At 50.1% G+C, this 17851-nt stretch overlaps 1 protein-coding gene across 1 annotated transcript in view; it reads right to left on the reverse strand.

Annotated features, from left to right (window-relative positions):
- The window catches only part of Sim2 (SIM bHLH transcription factor 2), a 48566-nt gene that overhangs the window by 19720 nt on the left and 10995 nt on the right, over positions 1-17851 (reverse strand). The window contains 4 exon segments of the mRNA XM_037209629.1: positions 2058-2257; positions 4989-5074; positions 6594-6702; positions 17229-17318. Coding sequence (XP_037065524.1) covers positions 2058-2257; positions 4989-5074; positions 6594-6702; positions 17229-17318 — 485 coding nt within the window.

Here is a 17851-nt window from a genome sequence, read left to right on the forward strand (position 1 = left end):
GATGAAGTTTAAGTGTAAGCTGGATAAACCCTTTCCTCCCCAACTCGCCTTTTGGTCGTGGTGGTGGTCGCAGCCACAGAAACGCTAAGCAGGACGGAGGCAGAGAGAGGGAGAAACCAGCGGTTTCCTCCTGCCCTTCTTCAGTCGAGGCCTTGGGCCGCCCACGTCCCGCCTGCTTTCTGAAGAGCCCCCATGATCGTACCTACCAGACTCTGGGAGATTCCCACCCTCACAACCTGCCTTCTTTGCTTCTTCAGGAAACAACAGAATTTGCCGCCACCCAGCCGTCCCGGACGGTGCTGGCCAATGAGTTAGTTCCATTTACTCTGTGCTTGGAGTTGCAGGGTGACTCTGTACTTCCTGTCACACCACCTTCCTCACTTCTACACCCTTCGAATAGCTTGAAGATGAGGACCGACCCTGACTAACTTCATGTCTCCTGTCCCACCCGGGGCCGGATAGATCTGTCTCCTCTCGATAGAATCAGTGAGTGGGTAAAATGCTCACTTCTATGGGATATCTTAATGCCACATTTTTCCTTTCTTTATAAGTTGTGGGGTTTTGTTGTTGTTGTTTGTTTTGGTTTGGTTTTGGCTTGGTTTATTTGAGACAGTCTCGCACTGTAGCCAAGCTGGCTTTGAATCTGCCTTAGGTTAGCCTGGAACTCATAGCAAACCTCCTGCCTCAGCATCGCAAGTGGTAGAATAACATATGTGAGTTTTTACACTATTTTTCATTAACTTGAAAAAAATATAAAAAAAACAAAAAAACAACCAGTAGCCCAGCACAGCAGCACATGCCTGTGGCCTCGGCTTCTCATTGAGGCAGGAGGATCGCTTGAACCCTGGAGTTCCCAGAAGGACTTTGGCCTATGCAGCCAAGGAACCCACAAGCTAAGTGGCAACTCAGCCTTGCAGGTAGATGAGGCTTGAGTTTTCAACTGCGTCACGTCTGGTGTCTACTTCCACCTCTCTGAGGACTTTCCAGCATCGAGTGGTAGCCATGGCTGACAGACGACATTTTAGGTACACTGGAAGAGGCCCTACCTGCTAAGGCCTCAAGATCTGTGGAGACTGGGGACGTTCCAGAATGTGTAGTACACCAGTACTAAAATACTGCAGATGTCTCATAAAAATACAGCTACCAGCTATCAATCAAACAGTAAATTTTCAAGGCACATGCCTTTAAAACCAGCACTCGGGAGGCAGAGGCAGGCATATCTCTGTGAGTTTAAAGCCAGCCTGGTTTACAGAATCAGTCCCAGGACAGCCAGGGCTACACAGAGAAATCCTGTCTCAAAACAGACACACACAAACCGTTCTCTCTGGAGCCCTGAAGCATACTCTTGGTAAGGACAGAGGCAGCTCCAGCCAGGGCCCCTGAAACACAAACCATGCTCTGCCTCAGTCACCCTCCCTTCCCCAGGCAAACACTGACGTGGTATCCACAGGCTGTAGTCAAGCCTCCCCCCCAGGAAGGTGACTCGTCTGCTCCCCCACTGACTTAAGGTGACTATCACAGAGCTTGGAGCTTCACACATGCTCAGAATGGAAAACCTTTTATTCCAAAGTCCTACCAATGTGGTGGGGAGATGAGGAGGGACTTGAAGCTTTCAGGAAAGGAAACGCAAAACAAAATGTGATGGACCACGTCTGTCATCCTCATACTCCAGGGCAGGAGGCAGGAGGATCGAATATTCTCAAGGGCATCCTCAGATACATAGCGAATTGGAGGCCAGCCTGGGCTACATGAAACCCTATCTCAAAGGAAAGTGAGAAGTTGGGAGAGGAAGGAAGAAGGAAGGAAGGCTCTCTTACATCACAATGTGTATTCTCATCACAGGCTTGTAAGATGATTCAGATGTTAGGTAATTAATTGTAAAAAGTCCCTGCATCCTGTCTGTCATGAATACTTTCCCTTCATGACTAACCCCTGGCTGACCCACACTCTTAGCAGTTCTCACTTCTTGTTACAATCTGCCTTAATAACGTGTAGCCCTCGAGGACCAGTTCCCACCATGGGGCCCTCCGGGGCGTCACAGCGAGTGCCAGACTCACCTGGAATCCAGGAATATGAGCTTCAGGTCAAGGCTGGCCCTAAACATGAACATGTTGCTGTGCAGCTTGATCTCTGTGATGGCACTGGGTGGCAGCGACTGGCCCACGGCCACCAGCCCCACGATCTGGTAGCAGGAGTCATACAGGGACATGTCCAGCATATACTGCCTGATCTTCAAGTAACCGCTGCAGTGGATGACCTGGGAAGAGGGCACAGGCTCAGTGGGCACCGCTGCTCGGGGCTCAGGTGTTGTAGGTTTTGTGTTGTTTTGTGTGTGTGTGTGTGTGTGTGTGTGTGTGTGTGTGTGTGTGTGTGTGCGCGCTAGAACATTCTTCAGCCCATTTTCTGCAGGGTTGTATTGCTAACATGCTGTCAGAGAGCCTGAATGGCTGCTCGGGAGAAAGGATCCAGGTCTCTGCCTTAAGAAACAACGTCCTAAAGACACAAGGGCCTCTCATCCAGTCAGGTGTGCAGGAGGGATGCTGCGGATCCGGGCTCACTGACACATGATGGACTTGGATGTCAACTCCCGGCCAAGTTTGACTCAAGAACACAGCAAGGCCATGCTAGGGAACTAGTCGCCCTCCTATGAATGCTTGCCAGTAATTAAAACTTTGCCAACTTCCACTGGGATGGAGCCTGAAATTTCTGTCACCAACATGTTCTTATCACTCCAGGAAATTAAAATTCTCTTGGTGAAATTTGTATTTATTTCACTTGTTTTGGCCAGTGGAAGGATCCAAACCACAGTCCTCATGCCTGCATAAGGACCTTACCACCTGAGCCGTCTTCCTAGGCCAATGTATGGGACTTTTATTTTGTTTATAATTCTAATTTTAATAAACAAATAGCCACCAAGCAGGGGTGGCGCGCATCTTTAAACAGCACTCGGGAGGCAGAGGCAGGCGGATCTCTGTGAGTTCAAGGATAGCCTGGTCTACAGAGCAAGATCCAGGACAGCCAGAGCTACACAAAGAAACCCTGCCTCAAAAAAAAAAAAAAAAAAAAAAAAGACTAAATAAATAAACAAATATAAACAATAAGCCAGAGTATCTATTCCACTCTTGAGTAGAAGCCCTCTCAAGAGTTAGAGAGGCAAAGGCCGTACTGGAGAGGTTGTACAGTTCCCAGGGCAAATGAGGCACCTGAGGCTTCCTGAACCACCATTTAAACACATGAAACCCTACAAGAACCACGATTGCTAAAAGTGGCCATCTGAGTGCTTAGCGCTCTGTTTCTGTTCTCTGTCTCTATCCCCCTACCCTACCCTGTGCCAGGTCTCATGTAGCCTAGGTTAGCTCAAACTCACAACATAATGGAGGATGACCTTGAACTTGTCCTGCCTCCCCCTCCCAAGTGCTGGGGTTACAGGCATCATACCCAATTTATTCTGTGCTGGGGATCAAACCCGGGGCTTCCTGGGGGCTAGGCAAGTACTCTAGCAGCTGGGCTACATCCACGGCCCACACAAATTCCCTTTTCAACAATTCTCTCGACAGGATTCACAAACTCACAGAGCTGGAAGAAATATTAAAATCACTCCGTTCTACCCTGTTCTCCCACTTTCCTGATGGATCAACTGAGGAAAAGACAGACAGGTGACGTTTGGATTTACAGGTGGACAGCTGACAAGTATCAGAAACTAGTAAAGTCCAGGGCCTCCTGAGGAATACATTGTCGGGTTCGGGTAGAGCTAAGGGCTTCCTGCTCTGACTCAAGGACGCTTCGTGACTGGGAAAAACAGCAAGTGTATCCCTGAAGCTGTTAAAGCATGAGATGTGGGAGAGCTCGGTGGTTAGTGTCTGCCTGGTGCGTGTGAGGCCCTAGGTTTAATCCCAGCTGAGCAAAAAGTAACTCCGTAAACTAAAAGTGAGGAGTGGGGTTAAGGTCAGGGTCACAGGAAGAGTTCACTGGCAGGAAGAGCAGGCAGCTGAAGAGGGCGGGGACGAGCCTGTGGCTGATGAGGGGTGTTCCAGAAAGAGAAGCTAAAAGCACAAAAGCCTCATAGCAGCCAAGCCCACCTTCCTCCTTTCCCAGGGGCGAGTGAGAAGGACCAGCATAAGGGCCCCCAACTCCAGGGCAGCAATGGCACACAGCCCCCCACTCCCCCGGTGGGACAAACAGCCCCGGAGACTCCTGGGAGGGCGAGGAACGGGGTGAAGGGTCTTCAGGGGTCCCTGGCAGGTGTCCCACCCTCCTACCTGGAAATTACCATCTCTAACACTGAGAATTGCCAGCTAGCCATGGCGTGGATCTGGTCCTAGATTCTGGAATTAACCTCAGCAAGTGGCATTACCTGGTGAAGTTCAACCAGGGAGAAACATGGATGACGCGGGAAGTCTCAGCTGCGCCCTACCCTTCTCCATTTACCTCCCACTCTTGAGGATAAGATAAGGCCAGTGTCACACCCTTCAGAAGGCCAAGATGACCACTGGGTGTGGAGCCACAGAGATGGCGGTGCTTGGCACCTGGGGAGGCCTCGGTGGTTATGTGAAACACCATCCTGGGTACCGGATTTAGTTGACCATCCCAGGGGTAAGAGCAACATCTCTGGAGAGCGACTGCTCACGGCTGCTCTGAGGTCCTGCCCCGTAACGTGAATGGATGCTGACAAACTCAAGGGGCAGTCGGTCTAGTGGAGCCGATGTGTGGCAGGCAGAGTGGAACTCGTAGATGCAGGGACAAATGTCTCTGCTAAGCCACCGCAATCCTGGTCTTACAGGATGAAATCCAACCAGCCTGGAACATCCGTGTAAAGTGCCAGGTCTTTGGGCTCATAATCCACTCTGAGCCTTGCTCAATACTTCTGTCATGGTGGACATGGCAGGTTCCCCCCACCCTCTCTCCGGCCTCAAGTGTGAAGGAGAATATAAGATGCATAGTAAAAACCCCTGCCCACCATTCCCATCCCCTCCAGGAGCCCAGTGTACCTTGTATCCACTGCATGTCAGGCCTGCATTTCTTTTTGCCAAGACGCATTTCATTCGAAGGAAGAAAGACCGCTCTATCTCGTACTCTGAAAGCAGAGGCACCGTTGACAGGCGATTGTCCTGCCCCCTTTCCCAGCAGCCTCCCAAACTGCACCAGCAAATCCCTAGACACAGCAGCCAGAGACCTCCTCATCCATGGCCAGACCCTGACCCAGAGAGCTCTGCCAACTACTAGAGTCTGAATGGAGAGGGCAAGAGGCCTTGCCCACCTCAATATGGTTGCCAAAACTTTGAAGAAATGCAGCCTGAACCATGACCATAGCAAGAACCTTGGAAACCAACAGGTTTGTTTCCAAGATGCCTAACAGAATGGCATCTTCCCTCTGCAGGCCAGAGAGGAACTAACTGGGTGCCACAGTGGCTGCTTGAGCTGTTGGAAAGGCCCAGAAGTGTCCAACTTTCCTCAAAGCAGCAGGTACTAAATGCTGGTCACTACTTAGCCCCTGTCCATGGCAGAGGGAGCCAGACACATTCACCTCTTGTCAGCTACATGGCGGGCTCTGAGACACCAGGGCTGGGTAAGATGGTTGTCAGTTTGGAATGCCCTCCCTCAAGTCTTTACCTCTCCAGGACTCCCCCAGAATGGCTCAGCTTTTACCTGCTGAGCCGTCTGCTGGCCATTTCCTCCCTTCCTTTTCCAGGCCTCACAAAGGAAAATTTTGAGCATGCTGTGAACTGTAGCCCCAAGAACACAGGAGACCCAGGCTGCCGGCAGGGTTGAAAAGCCAGGCCTCTGGAATAAGTTGTGTATCTTCTTAGCACTCATCACAGTTGTAATTTAAGGAGGCGTGCGTGAGATGCCCAGGACTTTTGAACCGATCTGTGCCATGGCACACAAACTGAAGTCCCTGCTCAGAATGCTTCCAAATGCATAAAGTAGATTACAAAAGAAACCAGCTCTGTGGGGAAAGAATTACCAAAAATATCTAAACATGGCAATATGAATATAACTATCTGCCAATCTCGTGTGTTAAATTAAGATTCGTTTATGGGCCTCATCACTCAGTAAGTTTCCAAGTGTCCACTGCATAAATGTTTTGACATATCTGCAATGTCTGTGGTAACAAAGCCAAGATTCTAATGACCCCAGCATGGCTGAAAGACTCCGGTCATGTGCAAATGCTAATTGTACAGACGTAATCTCCCCCAGATATCTCACATTCTCCAGTCCCTGATTCTGTTCTCAGAAGCAGCAGGCTGGACCCAGACTCATGATAGGCAGCACTGGAATTCTAAACCAGGAGCGTGTGAGGGGAACAGCCTGTGACCCGATGCTGAACAGCCTGTGGCACGCAGTGGGGACTCCATCACTGCTGGTGAACACACAGAGGCAAGCAGGGGACAAAGTGACAAATGCTCAGAGAGCATACACAACGCCGTGGCTTGATCCGCTGCAAGTGAGCAGCACCCGAGCATAAGTGTGGCGACACACACTGGGAGGGTGCTGCCGTTAGCTGACCCAAACCCAGCCCACGAGGGACCCTCTGGTTAGAGTGAGAGCATGACCTTGCTTCATTCTGGTCTCCTGTGGTGTGGAGGACGAACCTTGGAGCAGGTGATGGTGGAGTGGAGGGTGGGCTGTGAGGACAGCGGTCATCTCGTCGTGGTCAGAAGGATGGATGTACTCATAAATACTGTTGCCTGTGAGCTCCACCTGCAGAGGGAGGGAAGGGTCCGCACACATCACAGGTCTCTCCAGGGCGGGTGCAAGGGCCAGAAGGACAGACCAGGTGTGCCCCAGGCTCACCTCCTGCTAGGGATGGGATGTGGGTCTCTCCTTGCAACTCGCACCTTGGCCAAATGCAGAGGTGGAAACATGCTCCTGTTTGCAGAGCTCTGAACTGTGCCCCCAACCCCACCCCCCTGAAAAGGTCAAGAGCACAGGTTTGAGCTTCCAGAGAGTCCTGAGCAGAAGAGGTTCACAGGGGGGCTGGGGGGGGCGTAGGGGGTGGTGGTAAACCGAAGGCTGGAGGTGGCACCCATAGAGGGAAGCCTGGGCAGTGTCCTTCAGACAGAGAACATCTCACAACAGTCTCACGCTGGGGCTCTGTCCTTCACCCTCACGTGCTGTGTGAGGGGAAGAGCCAGCTGGAGACCAGCTGCCTTGAGCCTGCTGCACCCCTGGAGAACCACATCCACTCAGAGGCTGACCAGCTGGGAGCCGTGGAGGAGGACTACCATGCCATCAGACAAAGGTTCCTTCTGTGCCAGCACTGAACCATGCCCTGGCACTGCCAGAGCTCCCCGGTGTTGCCAGGAATGTGTCCCTGACCCTCCTGGTCCAAGCGGATCCACCCAGGGTGTGGCTGTGTCCCTCCGCATGACCTGTGACCTAAGGAGGCGGAGCTTAGGCAACAGGAAACAGCAGTTACTTCCTAAGGTTGCTCTCTCAACATGTGGGCATCACCAACTCCCAGACATACTCACAGGGAACCCCACAGCAGGCCTCTGGTCCACCCAGGGCCAGACAGGGCTGTGGAGCAGCTTTCTGTGCAGTGACCATGGGTCTTACACATTGAGTTATCATATCTGGTATTACTCAGAGGGGCCCAGGAGCGGTGACATTCATTCCAACAGAGCCGGTGTAGGGAGAAACTCAAAGCACACTCAGAAAGTGCCCTCGGGTGGCAAGAAAATGAGGTGGATCTGAAGGCTTCTCAGTCCTGCCCAGGCAAGGGCAGATCAAGATGACAGAGGGAGGCTGTGCTGCTGTCCCTGGCCCCAGACACTTTAAGTGGGTGGTCCTGAGGGTTATGGGTCACAGGATCATCTGTCCAGGGGTGACCCTGATGGTGCCACCTCAGGAAACAGCTTAGTGACATGCTTTCCCAGAACCCACAGCTTCACATTAGCATCCAGCCCCAGCTCCTGGCCATGAGGAGCTGACTACCTCCCCCATCCTTCCCAGCCAGCGAATCCAGTCGGCCAAGACGGGGGAGTTACTTTGCCTTTTGACATAAACTACATTTCTAAGTCTTCCCCCCCCCCCAAAAAAAAACCTGCATCCACCTGTGGTGGTATTGTGTTCCCCAAAATATTGTGTACCTTAATAAACTTATCTGGGGTCAGAGAACAGAAAAGCCACTAGATACTTAGGATAGGCAGTGGTAGCACACCTAGCATTCCAGAGGCAGAGATCCATCTGGATCTCTGTGAGTTCAAGGCCACATTGGAAAGAGCCAGGCAAGGTGACTCATGCCTTTAATCCCAGAAAGCGAGCCTTTAATCCTAGGGAGTGATGGTAGAAAGCAGAAAGGTATATAAGGCGTGAGGACCAGAAATTAGAAGCATTTGGCTGGTTAAGCATTTGGCTGGTTAAGCATGTGGCTGGTTAAGCTTTCAGGCGTTGAAGCAGCACAGTTCAGCTGGGATTCATTCTGGATGAGGACACAGAAGCTTCCAGTCTGAGGAAACAGGACCAGCCGAGAAGTTGACCAGGTGAGGTTAGCTGTGGCTTATTCTCTGATCTTCCAGTTCACCCCAATACCTGGCTCCGGGTTTGATTTTATCAATAAGAACTTTTAAGATTCATGCTACATCCACCCTTCTATTTCCTGCATCATTTGTGGAGTCTTTCCTTCGAACATTATGCAGACAGCAGTGGGGAATCCAAGCACAGAACTTCTCCCTGCCAGCTACTTAAACCTCACACTCCAAACCGGAGGCTTCACAGCCGACCCGGTGAAGATCTGCCTATGTGAAAATAAAATGCACGACTTCATTTGACTATTGGTTACTTGTTTATTTGTATGCATGTATGTGTTGTGTGTATGTGTGTGTGTGTGTGTTGGGGGTATGCACATATAGAGGTGTGTGTTGTGTGTGTGTTGGGAGGCATGCTCATGTGGAGGTGTGTTGTGTGTGTGGAGGGGAGGCATGCTCATGTGGAGGTGTGTTGTGTGTGTTGGGGGGGCATGCTCATGTGGAGGTGTGTTGTGTGTGTGTTGTGGGGGCATGCTCATGTGGAGGTGTGTTGTGTGTGTTGGGGGGCATGCTCATGTGGAGGTGTGTTGTGTGTGTTGGGGGGGCATGCTCATGTGGAGGTGTGTTGTGTGTGTTGGGGGGCATGCTCATGTGGAGGTGTGTTGTGTGTGTTGGGGGGGCATGCTCATGTGGAGGTGTGTTGTGTGTGTTGGGGGGGCATGCTCATGTGGAGGTGTGTTGTGTGTGTTGGGGGGGCATGCTCATGTGGAGGTGTGTTGTGTGTGTTGGGGGGCATGCTCATGTGGAGGTGTGTTGTGTGTGTTGGGGGAGCATGCTCATGTGGAGGTGTGTTGTGTGTGTTGGGGGGGCATGCTCATGTGGAGGTGTGTTGTGTGTGTGTTGGGGGGGCATGCTCATGTGGAGGTGTGTTGTGTGTGTTGGGGGGCATGCTCATGTGGAGGTGTGTTGTGTGTGTTGGGGGGCATGCTCATGTGGAGGTGTGTTGTGTGTGTTGGGGGGGCATGCTCATGTGGAGGTGTGTTGTGTGTGTTGTGTTGGGGGTGTGTTGTGTTGGGGGGCATGCTCATGTGGAGGTGTGTTGTGTGTGTTGGGGGGCATGCTCATGTGGAGGTGTGTTGTGTGTGTTGGGGGGCATGCTCATGTGGAGGTGTGTTGTGTGTGTGTGTTGGGGGGCATGCTCATGTGGAGGTGTGTTGTGTGTGTTGGGGGGGCATGCTCATGTGGAGGTGTGTTGTGTGTGTTGGGGGGCATGCTCATGTGGAGGTGTGTTGTGTGTGTTGGGGGGCATGCTCATGTGGAGGTGTGTTGTGTGTGTGTTGGTGTGTGTTGGGGGGGCATGCTCATGTGGAGTGTGCATGTGGAGGCATGCTCATGTGGAGGTGTTGTTGTGTGTGTTGGGGGGCATGCTCATGTGGAGTGTGTGCTCATGTGTGTTGTGTGTGTTGGGGGCATGCTCATGTGGAGGTGTGTTGTGTGTGTTGGGGAGGCATGCGCATGTGGAGGTGTGTTGTGTGTGTTGGAGGGGAGGCATGCACATGGGAAGCCAGAGGACAGCTTTTTGATTTGGTTCTCTCCTTGCGCGGAGTGGGTTCTGGGAACTGAACTTGTCTGAAGATTAAGCTTTGGTGGAAAGCACCCTCACCACTGAGCCACCTCCTCAGTCAGAAGATTTCACTAAAAAATAAACAAAAATGAATCATTTTTCTTGCACAACATATTTGTTAATCCCTAAAAGGTTTGAGTAAACCGGCCACCTTGAAGCGGGTTCTGAGATGGGAACACCGCCTGTCCTGAAGGTGTCTGGGGAGATCCACTGGGAAGGCCATGGGAGAGTCCAGTCAGCAGTTGACAGACTGGCTCCTTCTGGTTTTCCTTCCTTACCTCGCCAACCTCACCATCCACTCACACCCCCATCCTCCCGAATGACTTCAATGGCTTATTTTAAAAACAAAATAAACCAGAGGTGGGAGTGAATTTTATATTGTCCAGTTATTTCTCCCTTACTCGCTGTTGGAGAAGGAAGTGAGCATTCAATCTTAGTTAGAGTTCTGTTTGAAAACAACATACTCAGATGATGTCTTTACAGACAGACTGGCATCCCTGGCAGCTGCGACTGCAGAACAGACCTGCATTTTCATGAAGCTGCTTCCTCTGGTTTCAGAGCTCTGGTTCTCAGGAAAGCCAAGATTTGTGGATGAAGGACTCCGTCCTTTGAGCCCTGGGGTCTATTATCAATGGATGGAGCCAGTGGTGGTGGCACACACTTCAATCCCAGCACTCAGGAGGCAGAGGCAGGTGGATCTCTGTGAGTTCGAGGCCAGCCTGGTCTACAGAGCGAGCTCCAGGACAGTCAGGACTACACAGAGAAATCATGTCTTGAAAAACCAAAAATTAAACTAAATAAATAAATAAATAAAATAAGAATGAATGGGATAACTCTAAGGCTGTCTGGGAAGCCCATAGCCTTCAAACAATGGAAATGTCTTCACAGAAAAAATATGGAGTAATATATAACAGTGCTGACCTTAACTCAAAATTATGGTTGACATTGTGCTTCCTGTTTTTTTTTTTTGTTTGTTTGTTTTATTTTGGTTTGGTTTTTTTTTTTTTTTTTTTTTTTTTTTTTTTTTTTTTTTTGGTTTTTGGTTTTTTGGTTTTTCGAGACAGGGTTTTTCTGTGTAGCCCTTGCTGTCCTGGATCTTACTCTGTAGACCAGGCTGGCCTCGAACTCACAGAGATCCACTTGGCACTGCCTCCCCAGTGCTGGGATTAAAGGCGTGCTCCACCACCGCCCAGCTTGCTTCCTGTATTCATATATGTATTCATGCTTTTGAATGCTGAAAGAAGCGTGGCAATGTCACCCCAGCCCCAATACATATTGTCTCGGTGAAACTCTCCACGTCTCTACCTCAGCCTTATTAAAGCAGAACTTCAATTCGATGTTTTGGTATCTGTAAAACCCTGACGACTATAAAAGCAATGGCGTTCCTGCTGAGAGCTTTTTAATGCTTTGCTGAACGGTTTCTGCCTGCCCAGAAAGCTGATATGATAAGTTCGACACTAAGGGGACAGATTCCGTGCAGAAAGGCAGAGTCACGAGACCCCTGGGAAATGTCCAGGGCACTGCTGGGGCATTTTGCTGAGTATAACAGATGAAGCATTTTAAATTAAGATGGTTTGAGCTTCAGGGTTCAAGCTATGTAAACAAACATGAGACGCTGCCCTTTATTCCCAAAGTAAAAGGGATTCTGTCTCGTGTCCCTGAATGCCATGGCTGCTATTTTTATTGGCCAGTTTCTGGCATCCTTCTCAAATATTGCATTTTTCTTTATGTGTCCCATAAACAGCTATTTCACATATGTGTACACAGCTTTGAAAATGAGTTTTAGTTACCTAGACCTTGTATAACATGACTTGGTTATATTTAAACCATATGGATACTTAAAATGTATACACGACTATTTTCCCTTCATCAAACATAAGTAAAATGATTATATTAACAAGTTGAAGGGAGAGGGAGGGAGGGATAAGGGGAGGGAGGGAGGGGAGTCCTTTAATAAATGTTCACGGATAAAGACCCCCCCCCAATACCCATCCAGTGACATTAAGCATGTCCGTGTGGTTTATGTATGAGCACAAACGTTGAGCAGACTTTGGACCTAAAGAGTCTCTATTTCCGCACTTGGGCTGAGGACACAGCTCACGTGTGATCATTTCTGTCATTTTAAACCAGAATTTGGCAGCAGTGATCACATTTGTTTACTAATAGAAAATCAAAATAAAGGAAAAAATTCTCCCCTGAGAAATAGATTTCTTAGTCCAACATTTATGTTTAAAATTTAATAATGGGCTTTAAATGGAGATGGACTCATTATACATCCAGGATTGTTTTGACCTCAAATAGATCATTCTGACAGAGCAATCCCTTTCTGTGAGCTTTTGCACAGTCGTGGCTCATGGGGGCTTGTGCTCCCCGTGGTCTCCCCACTGTGGAGTGTAACCTGGGCTCCCCAGGAGCTCCGTCTACCTGGATGATGTTACTGTAGGTTCTCTGAACACAGTGTGGATGGCACCGAGCAACTAGAAGCTGTGGATGGCTTTGGCTGTCATTTATCAGAAAGCATTCACAGGATTGCTAAGCTTCCTCTTTAAAATCTTACTAATGCAACTTTATTTTATTTTCCTGTTCTGGGTATCGAACCCAGGGCCTCATGCCGCATGCCCACCACTGAGCTGCACCCCTAACCTCAACACTTTTAGTAATCTTGTTTAAGAACCATCTTTACATAAATTTAATAACATGAATGTTTATCATATTGGCTTCACATTTGGGTAATTACAGAAATAACCCAATAGATGAAATATATATATATATATTGAGACAGGGTTTCTCTGTGTAGTCCTGGCTGTCATAGACCAGGCTGGCCTCAAACTCAGAGATCTGCCTGCCTCTGCCTTGCGAATGCTGGGATTAAAGGTGTGTGCCACCACTACCCAGCATGCAAAACATGTTTTGTTTCGTGTTTTAGGTTTTTCGAGACAGGGTTTCTCTGTGTAGTTTCGGTGCCCTGTCCTGGAACTCACTCTGTAGACCAGGCTGGCCTCAAATTCACAGAGATCCGCCTGGCTCTGCCTCCCCACTACTGGGATTAAAGGCGTGCGCCACCACTGCCCAGCTGCAAAGCGTGTTTTTAAAGAGTAGTAGGCATGGTATCCCATTCAATGCTCCTCTTTACTACTTAAGAAGACAGAAAACACTGATGGTGTGATCTGCCTAGCTTTCCCTCCATGGCATCAATCCTGAGCAGGAGGCGGGGTCGGGGGCAGCAGGAGGCGGAGTCGGGGGCAGATTTGCTGTCTGGGCAGGAGCAGCAGCCTGCTTTTGGAGCTGCTGACTGGGGCTCACAGCCTCCCTTGGGAATCAGGATGAAGACAGTTGTTCTGCACCCAGTCTGTCTTCACTCTGTTCAAACTGTCCCTTCGGGGGGGGGGGCGGGGGATGGGGGGGATGATGCGGGGGATGCGGGGGATGCGGGATCAAAAGGCATCCCCCTCCAGCCTTCTTGCAACATAGTAGCACGAGGCCCCCTCCCCTCTCAAAAGGGGTGTTACCAAGTTTTATTTCCGTGCCTCACCAAAAGGAAACACAACACACAACTCACGTGACCGCCTACCTTTCCTTCTGCAGAGCTAATCAGGAGTGGGACTCAGGTCTGTCACCTAGCCCACGCTTTGGTCATTCTCAGAGTATCCATGGCCAGTCCGTCCTATTTCCCACAGGAAAAGGGGAAAATGGCCAGTAGAAGCTGGCTGGTGGACCAAGCCAGCTACGGGAAGAAGTGGCTAGCCCAGGACCCAGGCTGTGCCAGCATATTCCAAATACCTGACCAGTCCTAACAGAGACCCACGAAGGGCTCTACACCTGGGCTCAAATGAAGTTGCTAATAAATTACAAGATGTTTGTTCCACCTGTGCTTTGAGAGAGGGTGGGAGGCATGATTTTAATATTTAAATTGTGGCTCCCAGACCTTAAGTGCCATCCAACCAGACAATGAAAACGATATAACTGATTCCCCCCCTTTTAAAAAAGATTTATTTATTTATTTATTTATTTATTTATTTATTTATTTATTTATTTATTAGGGATACAGCATTCTGTCTACATGCATGCTTGCTGGCCAGAAGAGGGTACCAGATCTCATTACGGATGGTTGTGAGCCACCATATGGTTGCTAGGAATTGAACTCAGCACCTCTGGAAGAACAGCCAGTGCTCTTAACCTCTGCGCCATCTCTCCAGCCCCTGATTCCCCTTTTTGTTTTGACATCGAGGGAGCTCAGATCTAAGTCTAATAGTCAATAACTTTAACTTTATTGTTTTAAAAGATTGCTGAGCGGTCAGCCTAAAAGTGCATGAAATGTTTTGTCATAGGCATGCCGTTATTGTAGGACTAACAGTGATCTTACAAATTACAAATGAAAGTGAAAAATAATCCGATCGAGGTCATTTGACCACACATCAAGTCAGGAGAATAAACCAGTCTGGGTACAAGGGCCCGGCTAGCCCGGCTAGTTCTGCACACAGTGATCTAGAAAATTCCTGGAAAAATAACCACAAGACAAGTCTCCCTCCTTCTTCTCTTCCTCCCTCCCTCCCCCTCTCTCCCTTCTGTCTTTCCCGCTTTGGGAATTGAACCAGGGACCTTGGTGCAGGTCTGTGCTCTGCCACTGAGCTCTGTTCCCAGCCCTATAGACAGTAAATTTCATGTTGTCAACAGTATTTCCAGTCTTACAAGTATGTTAATCCTATGAGTCACGAGGTACAAGACTTAAGCCTTAGTAAACTGTATTCAGAAGAGCTGGTGTTGTTTTCTAAGGAAGGGGGGTGGGAAGAAGAGGGGGAGAAGAAGCAGGGGGGAGGTGGAGGGAGGGAGGGAGGAGGAGGGGGCGTTTGGAGGAAAAGAAGCCTCCCCCCAACTGTAATGTGCAGTTCACTCACTTCGCTTGAGCAGCACAGAGACCCAGCCCCACTCCAACAGGAGAAGGACGTAACACAGTGGAGGTCATACACCGGTGACAAAATGTTTGCAAACGTGCTGCTCGAAGGAAAAACAAAAGGAACCGCACCACGTGTGGGTTTCCAAATTTGGTGATTTTTTTTTCCTTTCAATGAGAAAGCTAATTTTTGCTCAACTACAGGAAAAAGTCTGCAGTTCGGTCTTTGGGTGTCTCCCTTCTAATGTCTTCCCCCTCGGTTACACTGGCAGCCGGTAACAGAGAGAAACATTTAGTTCCTACTTCTATAAAAACTGTGACTTCCCGAGTGAGCCTCTAATATTGGTGTTTATGGCCGTGGACAGATGCTCCTCTCGGCCTCTCTGCACTGAGAGGTGGGTCACGGCACAGGCTCATGGCTGCTCCAGAGAATGAGTCATGTTGACCTCTCAGTCCCCAACAGGACATTTCTACCACCGCCTCTTAGGTGCGGGAGCACCCGGGAATTCGCAGGCTGGGATACCAGCAGGGGTGGGGGAGGGGGCTTGGAGGCTGAACTATTGGTTAGAGACCCCCGAGAGAAGGGGAGTGGGTGTCCTGTCTTCTCACTGAGGACTCTACCGGGCTCCAAGGAATCACGTCAAGCTAGCAGCCACACGGAAGGCTCCAGTAAACTCAGTGGGTCACAAAACAAAAGAAAAAAGACGAGAATGTGGGAAAGGTGTTGATAGTGAGGTGGGGGAGAGAAGAGGGGGTGGGGGAATAGAGGAGTCGGATGCTTTATATACACACATGAAATTGGTCAAAGAACTTTTTTTTTTTTAAGATGGGGCTTGTCACGTCAGCCATGAATGGAGGAAGTAAGAGTGACCTTTCAGCCTCTCCCTGGCCAGACATGCCATTAAGCCACCTAGCAAACTCTCTGGGGACAGACAAGCTGGGGCCACCTCCTTCCTCTAAGGAATGGTACTCTGGAGAAGTTCTAAGAAATCAGGACCTTGCACGGCAGTAGTGAGCTGACTGTGACGCCTATGAAATGCTTTACTGAAACAACCACTGAGCTGCAAAAAAAACTCAGGAAAAACGACCCTGAACTCCACGGGGACGACCCACGAGTCCACCCCCTGAACTCCACAGGAACGACCCACGAGTGCACCCCCTGAACTCCACGGGAACGACCCACGAGTCCACCCCTGAACTCCACGGCGACCCCCCCCCCCTGAACTCCACGGAAGACCCACGAGTCCACCCCCTGAACTCCACGGGAACGACCCACGAGTCCACCCCCTGAACTCCACGGGAATGACCCACGAGTCCCCCCTCCCCCCCCACCCCCCCCCCCCACCCCCCCCCCCCCACGGGACGACCCACGAGTCCACCCCCTGAACTCCACGGGAATGACCCACGAGTCCACCCCTGAACTCCACACCCACACCCCTGACCCACCCACCCCCCCTGAACTCCACGGAATGACCACGAGTCCACCCCTGAACTCCACGGGAATGACCCACGAGTCCACCCCCTGAACTCCACGGGACGACCCACGAGTCCACCCCCTGACTCCACGGACGACCCACGAGTCCACCCCCTGAACTCCACGGGAATGACCCACGAGTCCACCCCCTGAACTCCACGGGAATGACCACGAGTCCACCCCTGAACTCCACGGAAGACCCACGAGCCACCCCCTGAACTCCACGGAACACCACGAGTCCACCCCCTGAACTCCACGGGAATGACCCACGAGTCCACCCCCTGAACTCCACAGGGAACGACCCACGAGTCCACCCCTGAACTCCACAGGGACGACCCACGAGCTCCACCCCCTGAACTCCACAGGGACGACCCACGAGTCCACCCCTTCCCTCTTAGTTTTTCCCGTGCACATGTCACACAAAACCCACATGGAAAGAGAGTTTGTCTTTCGGTCCACAGCCACGCCTGATTTCACATGCAGACAGTGAACAAGAGCAGAAGGTTCCCCTGGGGGGAAGCTCTGTCCAGTGCCACCTCACGTTGCTAAGTGACAGGTCAGGAAATCTGGCAAAATCTCAGAACAGGGCTGACCACAGCTGAGATACACCGAATTAACCTCAAAGCAAAAAGAAAGGTGTCCCAGGAGGGGGTTACAATTATGGATTATGCTCATACATCAAAGCAGACTCATTTCAGGTTGGGAAAAGCTGTTATGACCGTTAACATTTAATATTTCAATAGATCCATAGAATCAGGCAGTACCTACCTGGGACAAACCTAGATGGACAGAAGCTGTCTCAGATATATACATGATTTTGCCATCAGAGGCCACCACAAAAACGAAGCCATCCAGGGTCTGTAAAGAGAAAGTGTCAGGGAAGAGAGTGCAGTTAGACTTCCTGGGTGAGGAGAAGGGCTGAGGGGCGTTGCTTGGGTGGGTGGGGGGTGCTTGCTCAGCGTGCCGCTGCCCAGGTACCGCTGCTCAACCTCTGCTTCCCAAGCCAGGCTCTCAAAGCACTTGTAAAACAATCTTACATCCACACTACAGAACCATGCAAAATGTTTGAGGAGTCCTAACCGGCTCAATTTGAACGTCGTGCCTTTATTGTTTGGGCTTATTTTAGCACTTAGAACGAATCCGGAGTTCTATGGTTCTTAGGGGAACATCTACCACTCTACAGACTACTTAATGTGGGAATTGGCAGTCGCTTATACCACAAGGACCAACACTTTATTCGCCACAGTTTTCTAGTTACCCCTAAGTACTGCTTGAATAATAAATTCCTACCATTGCCATTCGCCAGAAAATAAAACAATATGTCCGATTATTCTACCAGACCGTGTCTACAGAATCGAGCATTTAGACTTTGAAAGAGATCAAATGACCTT

The sequence above is a fragment of the Peromyscus leucopus genome, chromosome 12 (assembly GCF_004664715.2).
Source record: "Peromyscus leucopus breed LL Stock chromosome 12, UCI_PerLeu_2.1, whole genome shotgun sequence".
Classification (NCBI taxonomy): domain Eukaryota; kingdom Metazoa; phylum Chordata; class Mammalia; order Rodentia; family Cricetidae; genus Peromyscus; species Peromyscus leucopus.